A 16326-nucleotide genomic window follows, 5' to 3' on the forward strand; every position below is an offset into this window, starting at 1 on the left:
AACGCGGAAGTTTGGGTTTGGCATTTGGCTTCGGGAGACGGCTGGGAAGCCGCGCGCGGCCGTTTTAAAAGGTCACAGCCGGGCTGGGGGGGGTTGCTGGGAAGCCCCCCAGCCCGGCTGTGACATTTTAAAACAGCCGCGCGGCTTCCCAGCCGTCTCCCGAAGCCGAATGCCAAACCCAAACTTCCGCGTTTGGCATTCAGAGGCTGCTGGAAAGCCGGGCGGCTGTTTTAAAAGGTCACAGCCTGGCTGCAGCGGTTTTTTTTGCGGGGGTTTTTTTTGTTGCACAGATTAATTGACTTTACATTGTTTCCTATGGGAAACAATGTTTCGTCTTACGAACCTTTCGTGTTACGAACCTCCCCCTGGAACCAATTAGGTTCATATCTTGAGGTTCCACTGTACCAAGATTTTGAAGAGGTAAACAGAAAAGAGGTTTTTGCCTTCCCTGGTCCCCAGGAGCACTCTGCAGACCTCCCAAATCCTTATTTGCAGAAATGGGGCACACAGAGGCTTTGGGAGGCCTGCAGAGTACTCCTAAGGGCTGGTGGAGGCAAAAACGTGACACATGGTGGGATTGAAAAGCGAAAAATTGGTCTGCTTTTGTCAAAAACATACCGGCTCTGTTTAAAAATGTGCTATTGCTAACATGCTGTTATGCCCTTTGTTAAAAGGGCATTATAAATAAATTATTATTATTATTATTATTATTATAAAAACAGGGCACGCAGAAGCTTTGGGAGGCCTGTAGCGTGTTTCTGGGAGCTGGGGAGGGCAAATATGCCCCCATGTTTGCTAAAAATGGGCCCTTTTTTCACCTCCCAAACCACTCGTGCATTGCGTTTTTGCCCTCCCAAGCCCCCAGGAGCAATATCCAAGCCTCCCAAACCGTCTGCGCTCCGTTTTCGGGACCAAACAGGCCTGTTTTTTACCAAAAAAAGGGTGCATGTGGCAGGGTTTCCAGAGGCAAAAAATGGCTATACGTATTCTGTGTATAAAGACACAACAACATTGTCAGGCCTAAGCCACATTATACTATGTTCTTTTAAAATTGTTTCTTGCTGTGGGAAGTGGGAGGGGTGGTTGCATGAGGAGTTAGAAGTAGACAAAATAAATTCCTTTTAGAGTTTCAAGGTCATATTTTGTCAGCAACGGCCTGGAAGAAGATGGGCGTGTATGGACCCAGTGGCAGAAGATCAGAGGTCCATGTGATGAACTTGTGAGTGTGGGACAGCAGAGTGACCTATAACCTGGAAATAGAAATCCGGGGGAAATTAGAGCCCCATTAGGTTTCCCCAGAGACGTGCCAAGATGGCTCTAAGAATAAATTGAAACTTTCAGGAAGTATTTGCATTGGAAATACTGATTTAAATTTAGATGTTAGTTGGAACGCTGACATACATTTCCACCCTCCTTCAGGGATAAGGGGAAGTGTGTCTTATACTCTGAAGTTCGGCAAAAGTTCGGGGTTCGGGGGGGTGCTGGGAAGCCCCCCCAGGCCGGCTGCAACCTTTTAAAACACCCACGCCGCTTCGTAGCTATCTCCCGAAGCCGAACGCGGAAGTTCGGCTTTAGCGTTCGGCTTCAGGAGACAGCTGCGAAGTGGCGCGGGTGTTTTAAAAGGTCACAGCTGGCCTGGGGGGCTTGCCAGCACCCCCCCGAACCCCGAACCCGGAAGTTCGGCAAAAGTTCGGGGTTCGGGGGGGTGCTGGCAAGCCCCCCAGGCTGGCTGCGACCTTTTAAAAGAGCCGCGCCGCTTCGCAGCTGTCTCCTGAAGCCGAACGCGGAAGTTCGGCTTTGCCGTTCGGCTTCAGGAGACAGATGGGAAGCGGCGCGGGTGTTTTAAAAGGTCGCAGCCGGCCTGGGGGGCTTGCCAGCACCCCCCCGAACCCGGGTTCGGGGTTCGGGGGGGTGCTGTCAAGCCCCCCAGGCCGGCAGATGGGAAGCGGCGCGGGTGTTTTCAAAGGTCGTAGCCGGCCTGGGGGGCTTGCCAGCACCCCCCCGAACCCGGGTTCGGGGGGTGCTAGCACGCCCCCCAGGCCAGCTGCGACCTTTTAAAAGAGCCGCGTCGCTTCGCAGCTGTCTCCTGAAGCCGAACGGCAAAGCCGAACTTCCGCATTCGGCTTCAGGAGACAGCTGCGAAGCGGCGCGGGTGTTTTAAAATGTCGCAGCCGGCCTGGGGGGCTTGCCAGCACCCCCCGAACCCCGAACCCGGGTTCGGGGGGGTGCTGGGAAGCCCCCTAGGCCGGCTGTCACCTTTTAAAACAGCCGGAAAGCCGTTTTTTTGCGGGGGGTTTTTTGGTTGCACGGATTAATTGACTTTACATTGTTTCCTATGGGAAACAATGTTTCGTCTTACGAACTTTTCGTCTTACGAACCTCCTCCTTGCACCAATTAAGTTCGTATCATGAGGTATTACTGTACTGTATATTTTTGTCAGACAATTAGATTACATTACAATCTGCCTATTCACAGTGACTAGGCAGTTTTACATTGTTGAAGTCGTTACAATGATTCTCTCTGCAATTTGGAATATTAGATCAAATGGGTGAGGTAAATACTAGTGTAACAAAGAATCATATTTCTAGATTAATAATTTTCCCCAATTTAGATACAGGCAGCCCCCCAAGTTAACCGATTAGGTCCCACAGAGTTGGCCTTCTCTGGGTCCCGTCGACTAAACAATGTCGGTTGGCGGGTCCCAGGGGAAGAGCCTTCTCTGTGGCGGCCCCGACTCTCTGGAACCAGCTCCCCCCGGAGATTAGAACTGCCCCACCCTCCTTGCCTTCCGTAAACCTCTTAAAACCCACCGTTGCCGCCAGGCATGGGGGAATTGAGATATTTCCCACGGGCCTATACAATTTATGTATGGAATGTTTGTATGTATGTATGTCGGATTAATAATGGGGGTTTTAAAATGTTTTTAAATTATTAGATTTGTTATAAATTGTTCTATTGCTGTTGTGAGCCGCCCTGAGTCTACGGAGAGGGGCGGCATACAAATCTAATAACTAAATAAACAAACAAATAAATAAATAAATAATATCTATAGGTAAAATTTCTCTTTTCTTGAGCAAAGCATTGAAGCTACACAATACTTTGAGGAACAGCTGAGGCTGCATGTTTTCATATACAGCAGTCCTTGAAAGCATTGAGTATGTTTAGCGCTTCATTGGCTACAGAAAGTAGAATGACTTCTGCCATTTTTAGTAATTGGAAACCCATCTGTAAGTAGGAGTTTTGACTTAAATATATATATTCTGGTTAAAGACTGAGTTAGGGAATAAAACTCATTCATAACCCAAGGACTGTAGAAGAGAAGGCAGAGCTGGGGATGGCAGTGCAGAGTTAAATGTGTTATTAGCTTAGAGTTAAATATCTATGAAGATTCTCAGTCATCCAGGTCATGGTTGGCCCAAAGGTGTTTTTTTCAAGAGGCAACTGGATTTTTTTTTGTTTTTCTTTGAAGATGTTTTGCTTCTCATCCAAGAAGCTTTTTCAGCTCTGACTGGGTGGTGGGGAATGGTAGGATTTATATTTCTGCAGATAGCTGATCATTTGCATTCTTTTTTTAGAGAGCCATTGAGGCCACTTGGAGGTTTATCAGCATCCTCAGAGTCACCTGAGTAATGCAAATAAGTGTGGAGTCTTCAAATCAGTCCTTTCAGCAGTTGCAAGAAGACTCCACCTCCATTTGTACTACTCCAAGTGGCCGCAATGACTTTCTGAAAGAATGCAAATGTTCAGCTGTCCACAAGGAATATAAATCTTTCCATTCCCCACCATCCAGTCAGTTGAAGAAGCTTCTTGGGTGAGAAGCAAAATGTCTTCAACCAGCAAATGCTCTGTCCTACACATTGGGAAGAAGAAACTGAACTCCAAATACAAACTGAATAATCAAATTATCACAGATAATCTCCACTCGGTTAAAGACAAATAACAAAAGATTTAAGTGCCAAAGCCCACTGCAACAATATAGCCAAGAAGGCTTCAAGAGTTGTAAACCTAATCCTACGTAGCTTCTGCTCTGGCAATCTCACACTACTTACCAGAGCTTACAAAACTTTTGCCAGACCCATCCTCGAATACAGCTCATCTGTTTGGAACCCATATCTCAGACATTAACACACTTGAAAATGTCCAAAAATACTTCACCAGAAGAGCCCTTCACTCTTCCACTCGAAATAGAATACCCTACGAGACTAGACTTTCAATTCTGGGCCTAGAAAGCTTAGAACTAAGACACCTTAAACAAATCTAAGTATTGCCCACAAGATCATATGCTGCAATGTCCTGCCTGTCGGCAACTACTTCAGCTTCAACCACAACAACACAAGAGCACACAACAGATTTAAACTTAATATTAACCACTCCAAACTTGACTGTAAAAAATATGACTTCAGTAACCGAGTTGTCGAAGCATGGAACTCATTACCAGACTCCATAGTGTCATCCCCAAACCCCCAACACTTTACCCTTAGATTATCTACGGTTGACCTACCCAGATTCCTAAGAGGTCAGTAAGGGGAGAGTACAAGTGCACTAGACTAGAGTGCCTTCCGTCCCCTGTCCTATTGCTCTCCTATATCTCCTATACCTTTCTTCTATTCCTATATCTCTTCTTCTATTCTTTCATTGATATGTTCTATTACTATATCTTCTTTTCTATTCTTTTTTTTAAATTGAATTTTCAAAAGGACAAACAAGGACATACAACACTAAACATTTAAGGAGCTACCATTGCTCCTCTTGTCGTAGAAGTCTAACTAATACAAAAATAGAAAAAATCCTAACTCTAATCAGATCAAAGCAGAAATGTCATACATGTAAGTTACATTCTTGTTAATTTTAACTCTATATTTTCGATATTAAACTTATTAATTAAACTTTTTTACATTTTAAAATATTCTATGCTTATACAAACAGAAAAAAGAGAAACAAGTTATTAGTAATACTATTTAATATTTCATTCTATATTATAGTTAATTATTAATACAATTTTTAAAATTCCACCAATCATATACTTTATCCCATATTTTATAATATTCTGTTTCAGTTTGATTATTTAAACTTTTAGTCATCATATCTAGTTCTGCACATTCTATAATTTTTTTAAATACTTCAGTATCTTTTGGTATTGTATTTTCTTTCCATTTCTGTGCGAATACTATTCGTGCCGCAACCAATATGTATTATTAGATAATAAATTTCTTTTTATACTTTGTATTTGAAATACTCAATAAAAACAATTCAGGAGATTTTTTAATCTTTTCCTTTGTTATTTCATTTATCCAATTCTCTACTTTGTTCCAAAATATTTTTGTCTCAGGACATGTCCACCACGCATGATAATATGTACCAATTTCTTTTTTACATTTCCAACAAATAGGCGATACAGACGGAAACATTTTAGAAATTCTATACGGTGGAAGGTGCCATCTATAAAACATCTTAATTTGATTTTCTTTAAAGGAAATTGATTTTGTTATTTTCCAATTATACATCCATACTTTTCCCCATGTATCTAAATCTATCTCTTTGCCTAAATTTTTGCACCAACTAATCATATTGTCTTTCAATATCCAACCTATCGTTCTATACATTTCCAATTGTTTTTGAATAATTTTGAAATAATAATTTACTCAGTACGTTATTTTCTTTTTTTTAAATATAAATCTTTACATCTGTTTGATATCTCGAACTAATCTGTATATATTGTCACTAATCTGTATATATTGCCACCAGTCCAAGTCAATACCTAAGTCATATAATTCTTGTTTTGTTCTTAATTTAAATTTATCATCTAACAAATCCCTTTATTTCCAACTCTTACCTTTTTCTTTAAGATTCGGGTGTGTAATAGCTTCAATGGGTGATACCCATTCTGGCATTACTAAAAAATGATTTTTCTTTATTTCATTCCATACTTCTATCAATGCTTTCCTAATAATATTATTTTTAAAATATGAATGTGTCTTTTCTATTCTTTCTTAGATATATTTTACTATGAGTATCTCCTCTATAACCATCATCATGTATTTTACTATGTGTATATAGATATACAGTGATCCCTCGAGTTTCGCGATCTCGATCTTCGCGAAACGCTATATCGCGATTTTTCCCACCCGATGACGTCACTCTCTTCCTTCCTTTCTCATCTTTCTTTCTCTCTCTCTTTCTCTATCTTGCTTCTTCCTCTCTCACACTCTCTTCCTCCCTCTCTCATCTCTTTCTTTCCTTCTCTCTCTTTCTCTATCTCTCCCCCTCTTGCTGGCGGGCGGCGGGCGGGCGAGCGGGGGCATCAGCGAGGAGCCGGGGTTTCCCCTTTGCGTGGGCGGCGAGGAAACCCGGATCTTCGTCTGCTCGCTGCTGCTGCAGCAGCAGCGAGCAGACAAAGATCCGGGTTTCCCCGCCGCCCACGCAAAGGGGAAAACCCGATTCGGCTCCTCGCTGATGCCGCCGAGCAGATCAGCTGCTGGGCGGCCGCAGCAGCAGCGAGCAGACGAAGATCGGGGTTTCCCCACCGCCCACACAAAGGGGAAAGCCCAATTCGGCTCCTCGCTGCTGCCGCCGAGCAGATCAGCTGCTGGGCGGCCGCAGCAGCAGCGAGCAGACGAAGATCGGGGTTTCCCCGCCGCCCACGCAAAGGGGAAAGCCCGATTCGGCTCCTCGCTGCTGCTGCCGAGCAGATCAGCTGCTGGGCGGCCGCAGCAGCAGCGAGCAGACGAAGATCCGGGTTTCCCCGCCGCCCACGCAAACTCCACCATCTGCGCATGCGCGGCCATGGAAAAAGGGCGCGCATGCGCAGATGGTGTTTTTACTTCCGCAACCCTACATCGCGAAAAATCGATTATCGCGAGGGGTCTTGGAACGGAACCCTCGCGATAATCGAGGGATCACTGTATACCCACTAAAACCCTCATTGTGTATTGGACAAAATAAATAAATAAATAAATAAACAAACAAATAAATAAATAAAAAACAAAAACAAAATATAGTTACCTCCTAATTAAAAAACACACACACACACACCTTCAGATTACAGTTGTTACATTCCCAAAACTGGTCCAACACCAATGCTTTCTGAATTCTGCTGACCCTTATCTACCACCAATTTAGTGTTGAATTTTAGTTGACAAGATTCTTGTGTATAAATCTGAACAAGCCTTCTATTCTGCAACCTAACGGATGGTCCTGACTCTTTGCACCTGACATTAATCATTATAGGAATGTAATGATTCTTAGCTGATGATGTGCTTCATTACACACCCCTTCTCAGTTGTCTGTTCTTCTCTTACAATCACTGCTTGCATTGTACCTGAATCAGTTTTAGGTATGCTTGGGGGTGGGGGGGCTGTAGGTTTCTAGATAATTTCTCAAATAAGCTAATTTCTCAAATAAGCTTTGAGAAAGATAATTTCTCAAATTTCTGATTGAAATTTAGAGTTGGATTTCTTCATTCAGTCTATTAAAATTTGCAGTTATAAAGAATAAAATCAATAATCGGATACTGAAATCAGCTTCATTGATCATGGCAAAAAGCCAATTATTTTTTTATCATGGATTTTATCATTACAGTTATAGCAACCTTTTCCTAGCATGTACATTTTAAAAACCAAATAAGTTTCTTCTCATTCGGCTTACCAGGTTGGCATTCTCCAAATCTGTTTTTCTGGGGACAATGGGGAGATATTATAACCCTTTTGGAAAATACTAGCACTGGGCAAATACGCTGTTCTAACTCATATCAGAAAATAGTATTTGCTGTAAAAAAATTAAAAATAATAAATTATCCCAGGCAATTAAAAAGATGGTAAGCTATGGAGAACAATTACCTCCAATTCAATGAAGTGGTCCAGAACGGCCTCCCATTTATGAACACTCTCATAAATACACTTGGCTTCCTCATAAATCATTTTTACTTTGGATGCTTCTTCATCGTGATGTTTTAACAATTCTTCTGAGAAATTGTCTATGTAAATCAGAAAACTTTCATTAAACATAGCCAAAAGAGAGAGAGAGACAAAACACATTCATTTTGACTGAACCCAGAAAACTTAAACATTTATCCCATTATTCCAATAAACAATACTGATAATTCTTGGGTTGCATTTCAAAATTATGACCCTTCTGAAATGGGAAGACCTACAACCAGTCATCAGAGTTCTGGATGCTGTAGCATTCCCACTTACATATCTGTGATCTGGGTACTTTATACCATCGCAGCTAGCTGCAGTCATCATGATTTCATGTTTCCTGCCAACTCTCCACAAGACAATGGGGAAGCCAACAGGAAATGTAAAGTTTCTCCCTCTGCTTTCAAACCCATCTTTGTAGCTCCTGCCTTCCCATCTCTTCTGCATGACAAAAAGCCCTTATTTACTTTCAAGTATGGGACTTCTCATGCGTAAAGCAAACAATAATTACATTTTGAATTTATAAACATATGCTGCAATGAATTACCATCATAAAATGGCTGAAACGCAGCTTTTTGTTCATCAGTATAAAAGCATTTCTGCCAATAGCTCTCAAGATCTTGCCGGACATACAAAACTATTTCTTTAATTTTCTCCTTCTTCACCTCTTCCAGTCTTTGTAATTCTTCTTCCCACTAATGAAAACAAAACAAAACCATTATTTGTGATGGTTACAAAATATACTTCACCCACCACATTCATGTTAGTAAATGGAGGGAAACATCAAAATTACCATATTCTTGGCTTCACAGATGGAAGACTGACTGATCGTTTCCATGAATCGTTCTTGCTTTTCTTGTGGCCACTGAAGCCTTTCCCAGAGGAGTTGAACTTGTTTCATCAGGCTGTCCTTGGCGGCCATCAGAGACTCCTTCTTCTTGTGCAACTAAAGAGACACACTCAACTAAGTACAGTAATACCTCATCTTACGAACTTAATTGGTTCCAGGAGGAGATTTGTAAGGTGAAAAGTTTGTAAGATGAAACAATGTTTCCCATAGGAATCAATGGAAAAGCCAATAATGCGTGCAAGCCCATTAGGAAAATCCAAAACATTAAGGCTTAAAAAAAAAAAGCGGGGGGGGGGGGGCAGACTAAGCTGAGGCGAAGGAGTGGGGGGAGGGACAGCGAGAGGTGGCAAGAGGTGGCAGTCCCAACGAAGCAAGGCGAAAAGAGCCTCTCTTGAGCTCCATGGGTCTTTCCCTCCTGTTTTTGCCCACCCCGTTCTGCTCATTTTCCCCACACCTTTCTCCTCTTGAGCTCCATGGGTCGCTCCCGTTTTTGCCCACCCCGTTCTGCTCATTTCTCCCACACCTTTCTCCTCTCTTGAGCTCCATAAGTCTTTTCCCCATGCAGTTTGAAAGGGGGGAGTTTGTCGCTGGGATTCAAAGCATCGCTGGCAAAAATGAAGGGAATCGAGGAGCCTCAGGGAAATCCCGGCGGCTGCTCGGGTTTGTAAGGTGAAAATAGTTCAGAATAAGAGGCAAAAAAATCTTAAACACTGGGTTCGTATCATGAAAAGTTCGTATGAAGAGGGGTTCATAAGACGAGGTATCACTGTATATACAAAAGAATGGAAAAACTAAGAGTTTGGTCTAGTGTTTAATCCCACTTTAGCCGTAAAAAGTCGGCTGAGTGACTTTCGGTCAGTCGTCTCTCACAGCCAAACTCACTTTGCAGAGTTGTTGTTGTAGGAAAAATATAAGGAGAAAGTGTTGTATAGTTCACAACCTTGAGTTATTTGTGAAAATAATAAAGATAGTGTACAAATAAATAAAAACGGAAAGTGTTTCTCTGTAAATAGTAGCCTAAAGGGCAAAGCAAGTCAGATACAACATAGAACCCAGGCTGTCTAGGTAAGTCAATATATTTAGGAGTCAATAGAAAAAGAGGCAAATGTTTCTGTCGCTACTGGAACATAATCTCTCTCTTTCTATGTATACACACGAATGCCTCCTAAAAATTGTAAAAGAATGTACAACACAATAACTAAAATGCTATTACAGTGTTCCCTCGATTTTCGCGGGGATGCGTTCTGAGACCGCCCGCAAAAGTCAAATTTCCGCAAAGTAGAGATGTGGAAGTAAATACACAATTTTTGGTTATGGACAGTATCACAAGCCATCCCTTAACACTTTAAACCACTAAATTACCATTTTCCATTCCCTTAACAACCATTTACTCACCATTAATACCGGTACTCACCATTGAATAAGACACTTAGTGATCCTGATATTTATAAACATAATTATTTATGAACAATAAAATTTTTTTGTTATTTATTTGCAAAAATGATTAGTTTGGCGATGACATATGATGTCATCGGGTGGGAAAAACCGTGGTATAGGGGGAAAACCGTGAAGTATTTTTTAATTAATATTTTTTGAAAAACCGTGGTATAGGCTATTCGTGAAGTTCGAACCTGCGAAAATCGAGGGAACACTATAAATAATTTTTAATAGGCATAATCTTAACCTTATCAATCATTTGCAAAGGCTGCTGATATTAAGATGCAAAAGATGAGCCTGAACTAAAGGAAACACTAATTAAATTAATTAAAAATTTGATTTAGCATCATCCTTAGCACCAGCCCTCAAGTTATGTAATGTTGCAGTAGACAGATACCCTACATGCTATAAATGCTATGCACCAAGAAAAGTTGAGATGCTTTCATTTTGGAACCTTCCTTGTTTTTTATGTAGTATAACTTTAAACAATATTGCAAGTTAATTATTCCAGTAATCATTTCATTCATAGAATTGGATCTTTTACACAGGAAGCCCAACCTGATGGACAAGCTGTTGGAGATCATCAAGGTGCTTTTTTGTAAGACAAATATATCCTTCTTCCTCATGGTCACATAACATATTATTTTCCAGTGTTCCATCCGGTGCGAGCCCAATTTCCTTACTATATTGTTTAATCTCTCTTCTCAGATAATGTAGCTCTTCTAATCTTTTTTCCTGTTCAAATAAATAACTCAAATAGTTTAAACATGTCAAATTTAAGAGTTTATTTTATTCAATTTTTACACAATTTAGAATCTGCCCAATTTACAATATCATAAAAGATATAAAAAACAATATTAATGAGAAAAAACAACAACATGATAAATAAGAAATACAAGAGTAAACAAGATGGGCAGGGACTCTAGCAGAGAAGATATGTTTCCTGGCTCTTAAAAGATAATTTGATTGATTGATCAAAAGGGCCTGGAGCAAGCCAGTCCTGTTGGCTTATATAAGCCAGGCCATGGAATACCATGGAAGATAGACAGTTCCCTTAAAAGATGGCTGTTTCAACAAACTTAGGGATTTTGTGCCAACAATGACTCCATGTAATGGCTGCATCATGCATAATATTCTAATGTGTTCTGTCATCATTTTATTTATATTTGTTTTACTTGGTTTTTGTATATTGTTGGTTTTATTGTAAGCTACCCAGCTATGTGGGATGGGGGGGGGCATATAAATTGGATAAATAAATCACTTATAGTCCAGCTAGGGAGCTACCACCCTGAAGATATTCAGAAAAACTCTCCCTACAAGAGAGTAACATTAGTTGACTTTCCATCAATCATAAAATAGAATCTGGGCATATTTGTCCATTTCATTCTTAATTGATTACAAATTATTTGCAGTGTTGGTTATGACCTATAAAGCCCTTCATGGCATCGGGCCAGAATATCTCCGGGACCGCCTTCTGCCGCACGAATCCCAGCGACCGATTAGGTCCCACAGAGTTGGCCTTCTCCAGGCCCTGTCAACTAAACAATGCCGTTTGGCGGGACCCAGGGGAAGAGCCTTCTCTGTGGCGGCCCTGACCCTCTGGAACTAGCTCCCCCCAGAGATTAGAACTGCCCCCACCCTCCTCGCCATTTATAAACTCCTTAAAACCCACCTTTGCCGTCAGGCATGGGGGAATTGAAACATCTCCGCCGGGCCTATACAGTCATGTATGGTATGTTTGTGTGTATGTTTGCTTTTAATAATGGGGCTTTTAGTGTTTCTTTTAAATTATTACATTTGTTATAAATTGTTCTATTGCTGTTGTGAGCCGCCCCGAGTCTACGGAGAGGGGCGGCATACAAATATAATAAATAAATAAATAAATCTGGATGGAAGTCAAAGTGTATCTTCCGGCAGCAAACTTTATAGGATTTTTCATTGCAGATGGGATGCAAAACAGAGAGATCTCACAATGCTTTTTTTTGCTCAAAGAAGCAGAATATTCATTTAGCTTATTTTTTTACTGCAGTGTCTGACTTGCTAACAAAGAGATATAAATTAGTACCATACCTTTACTGTCAGAAGATCTGTTATATGTTCCTTTATTTTTTCCAGCTCTGTGTTACTCGGAATACTGCCAGTAGGGATGTAATAAGGGGCTACACAAAGTTCTGTACATAATGCCTGATCTTCTCGCTGTAGCTGTGTTAACTTCTCCAGCCTCTCCTCTTTTTCTTTAAGAGCACTGTCTAAAGCCAGACGATATTCCTTCTCTAATTGAAGGATACGTAACCCATCATCAACCTGTAAAGTTAGAGATTAAGAGGCAGGTTGGGTGAACAGGTCATTTTAAAATTTTCTGCAAAGTCATTATAATAAAAACCAACTTAATTTCCAACAGATTCCATTTCACTCTTTGGATGAAAAAAAATTACAGTATAAAAATACTAGAAATGAACACTGGACATTTTCAAAACATGTATCATATATTGGATAAAATTCTATTTTTGATAATATACAGATTCCATGTATTCTATCACAGATAGTAAAATATAAATGAAATGGTATATACAGAATTGTGCTAAGATGAAATTATAAATAAAAGTAATTTATGGCAGCTTAATATCACTTTAGCTTTCTGTTGTTGGGAACGATTAGCAGCCGAGAACTTACCTTGTAAGGGTCCAGACCAAGTTGGTCTCTGATTACATTCAGCTGATTTTTCTGAATTATAATGTCATTTTCAATTTTTTGTTTCCAAATGTTCTCTTCCTCAATCATGTCATTCAATAGATCCTGTCCAAAACCCATAAAAACATGTCAGCATAGGTTTCCCACTATTCTAACTCTTGAACTGCTTATTTGATCAGAATCCATAGCTAAAATAAAGCCTATGTCCATTAGCCCAATATTGATATGTGTCTAGGGGCAGTCAAAAAATGTATCAGATTGTTGTCAATCAAGGCTTTCATTTCACGAATGGAATGAAGAGTTTCTGACTCTTCTCTGTATCCCTCATGCCATTTCCACATGGTTTCAATGAAAACAAATGTAGTGCATGAGAGCAAAACAGAGAATAGTCAAAACTGGTCCTCCCTATCTCCCTGTTACAAACCAAATGTTGCAATCAGAGGCATACATCTGGAAGATGAAATGACTTACTAAAAAGTGAACAACCAAGTACCTATAATTGATTAGTAGGCTTTTAGTTTATAATACAGTGATACCTTGTCTTACAAACTTAATTGGTTCTGGGACGAGGTTCTTAAGGTGAAAAGTTTGTAAGATAAAACAATGTTTCCCATAGGAATCAATGGAAAAGCGATTAATGCGTGCAAGCCCAAAATTCACACCTTTTGCCAGCCGAAGCGCCCGTTTTTGCGCTGCTGGGATTCCCCTGAGGCTCCCCTCCATGGGAAACCCCACCTCCGGACTTCTGTGTTTTTGTGATGCTGCGGGGGAATCCCAGCATCGCAAAAAAGAGTGCTTCGCTGGCAACGGAAGTCCAGAGGTGGGGTTTCCCAGCGAAGGGAGCATCAGTGAAATCGCAAAATTGCAAAAACACCGAAGTCCTCGAAACCCCACCTCCAGACCGCTGTGTTTTTGCGATGCTGCGATTTTGCTGAGGCTCCCCTCGCTGGGAAACCCCACCTCCGGACTTCCGTTGCCAGCAAAGTGCCCATTTTTGCGCTGCTGGATTCCCCTGCTGGGATTCCCCTGCAGCATCACAAAAACATGGAAGTCTGGAGGTGGGGTTTCTCATGGAGGGGAGCCTCAGGGGAATCCCAGCAGCGCAAAAATGGGTGCTTTGCTGGCAATGGAAGTCCGGAGGTGGGGCATCCCAGCGGTGGCGGTGGGTTTGTAAGGTGAAAATAGTTTGTAAGAAGAGGCAAAAAAAATCTTAAACCCTGGGTTTGTATCTCGAAAAGTTTGTATGATGAGGTGTTTGTAAGACGAGGTATCACTGTACTTCCATCTAAATTATATATATTTTTAGTAAAATAAAGTAAAAATAAAGTAAAAATATTTTATTAATTTTCCATAAAAAAACAGATTCACAAACATTTAAGCACATAATGGGGGTTACAATCATAGTTCCCTCTAAGCTGAGCAGTGAGCAATCGCTCACTTAAAAATCATCATCAACTCAGAGTTTTCCAAACCTGCCCAGAAGCCGAGAGGGAAATTTTATTATTATTTCTGTGCTGCCCAGTCCCGAAGGGACTGCCGCTCATACACTATACTTTTCCGCCCACCCCCAAAAAAATTAGAGACAACACTGGTTACAATTACCCCTCTCTTCTTGAAGTCAATTTTTAATACAGAAAAAAGAATCAATTCTTAAATCATTAAGTCAACATAGTAATCTAGATGAAAAGAAAAATTTTGTTTACACATTCTAATAAACATAAAATTAAGTTAATTAAAAAAACCCAACAAAAAATTCTAATATCATTTTAATACATTCATGCATTTCTCATAACCTTAATTTTTATTTTTGTCTATCCATTTATAAACTTTATTCCAAATAATATAAAATTCGGATTCTTCTTGGTCATTCAGCCTTCTTGTCATCATATCCATCTCTGCAAAATCCAATTTTTTTTTAACTACGTCTTCTTTTTTGGGAACATTTTCCCCTTTCCAATTTTGTGCATAAACTATTCTGGCAGCTGTTAAAATATGTACAACTAAATTAAAAAATATCTTTTTTATATTTCTGCTTAGCTATGCCTAAAAGATAAAATTCTGGGGATTTTTCTATCTCTTGTAATGTACATCTAAATTATATTAAAGTGGCAGTTACTCAGAGATTTGCATTACTGGTTAATACTTGCATTAACTTATTGATTTTAAAGATACACACCTCTTCCCTTGAGCAATTTATTTTGCAGGAGGGAAAATTGCTGTACTGAAAACTGGTACTGAAAAGTACCAGTTTGCCTGAACTAGCAGACATCCGCTGGGGACATCATGATGACATCACCAAACCGGATCGGTCAGTACCGGTCCATTGGCACTACCATCCTTTTTCTGAATTTTTTTAAAAAATCCTTCTGAGCATGCACAGAAGCCGAGTGCATTCGGTTGTCATCTTTATTCCGGCTTTCTGCCCCCCCCCAATTTTTTTGTTACACATGTGCAAAGCTGGCACACCCACGAGGCGCACCCATACAGCACGAGAGGGAGCGAACAGGCAGGAAGGTAAGTTGGAACCCACCCCTAGTTAGAGAGATGCAGCGGACAATGCATCTTTCAAATATCACCTTTTCAGGTTTTAAGTAGCTGTCCTAAGCCAGTGTTTCCCAACCTTGGCAACTTGAAGATATCTGGACTTCAACTCCCAGAATTCCCCAAGTTGCCACGGTTGGGAAACACTGTCCTAAGCACATGAATATTTTTCACACATTTCAAAAGTGAAAGAACAAGTGAATTTTACTTGAAGCACAATATACCTTAGAGCAACAAACCCCTCTCCAAAACCCCTAAGCTTTTACAAAAATAAAAATGCTATTTTTATTTCAATGCAGCATCAAACCTTTGCAAACATATTTTCCATAAAAATTGCAAAAAGTTTCTTTGCACAGAAATTCTCAAGAAAAAAAAGGAATAGGAAAAAAGTAGAGAATTTGATAAGGTGCCCCTACTACAGCTTGCTGTATTTCAAAGATTTCAGACACTCTTATATTTTTTTCCTATTATCTTCCCACCAAGTAGCTTTTCATTTCTAGTTTCAAAATCTCTGAAAAGCCTGCATTTTTATCATTAGGAGGATAGAATTATGCAGAATAGTTTGTTCTCCAAGCATGTTATACATTTCAGAAATTTTATGTGGCATTATCCACCTACTTTTCACAGCTCTTACAAATTGTTTGTCTGAGTCAGCAACTTTACATATTTGAGGCCCCAAAGTATTGCAATGAGCTGAGGTGGCGTAGTGGGTAGAGTGCAGTACTGCAGGTCACAAAAACTGACTGCTAGATCTGCAGGTCAGCAGTTCAAATCTCACCACCGGCTCAAGGTTGACTCAGCCTTTCATCCTTCCGAGGTGAATAAAACGAGGACCTGGATTGTGGGGGCACTATGCTGCCTCTGTTACAAAGTGCTATTGCTAATATGTT

At 40.5% G+C, this 16326-nt stretch overlaps 1 protein-coding gene across 2 annotated transcripts in view; it reads right to left on the minus strand.

Annotated features, from left to right (window-relative positions):
* LOC139162197 (protein regulator of cytokinesis 1-like) overlaps positions 1–16326 on the minus strand; it is a 41481-nt gene that overhangs the window by 20213 nt on the left and 4942 nt on the right. For both annotated transcript variants that reach the window (XM_070742295.1, XM_070742294.1), the window contains exons 3-8: positions 12878–13000; positions 12275–12508; positions 10763–10939; positions 8711–8863; positions 8465–8612; positions 7837–7973 (exon numbers count right to left, since the gene is read on the minus strand). In XM_070742295.1, coding sequence (XP_070598396.1) covers positions 7837–7973; positions 8465–8612; positions 8711–8863; positions 10763–10939; positions 12275–12508; positions 12878–13000 — 972 coding nt within the window. The remainder of the gene's footprint in view (positions 1–7836; positions 7974–8464; positions 8613–8710; positions 8864–10762; positions 10940–12274; positions 12509–12877; positions 13001–16326) is intronic.

Source organism: Erythrolamprus reginae, chromosome 2, assembly GCF_031021105.1.
Source record: "Erythrolamprus reginae isolate rEryReg1 chromosome 2, rEryReg1.hap1, whole genome shotgun sequence".
In the NCBI taxonomy this organism is placed as follows: domain Eukaryota; kingdom Metazoa; phylum Chordata; class Lepidosauria; order Squamata; family Dipsadidae; genus Erythrolamprus; species Erythrolamprus reginae.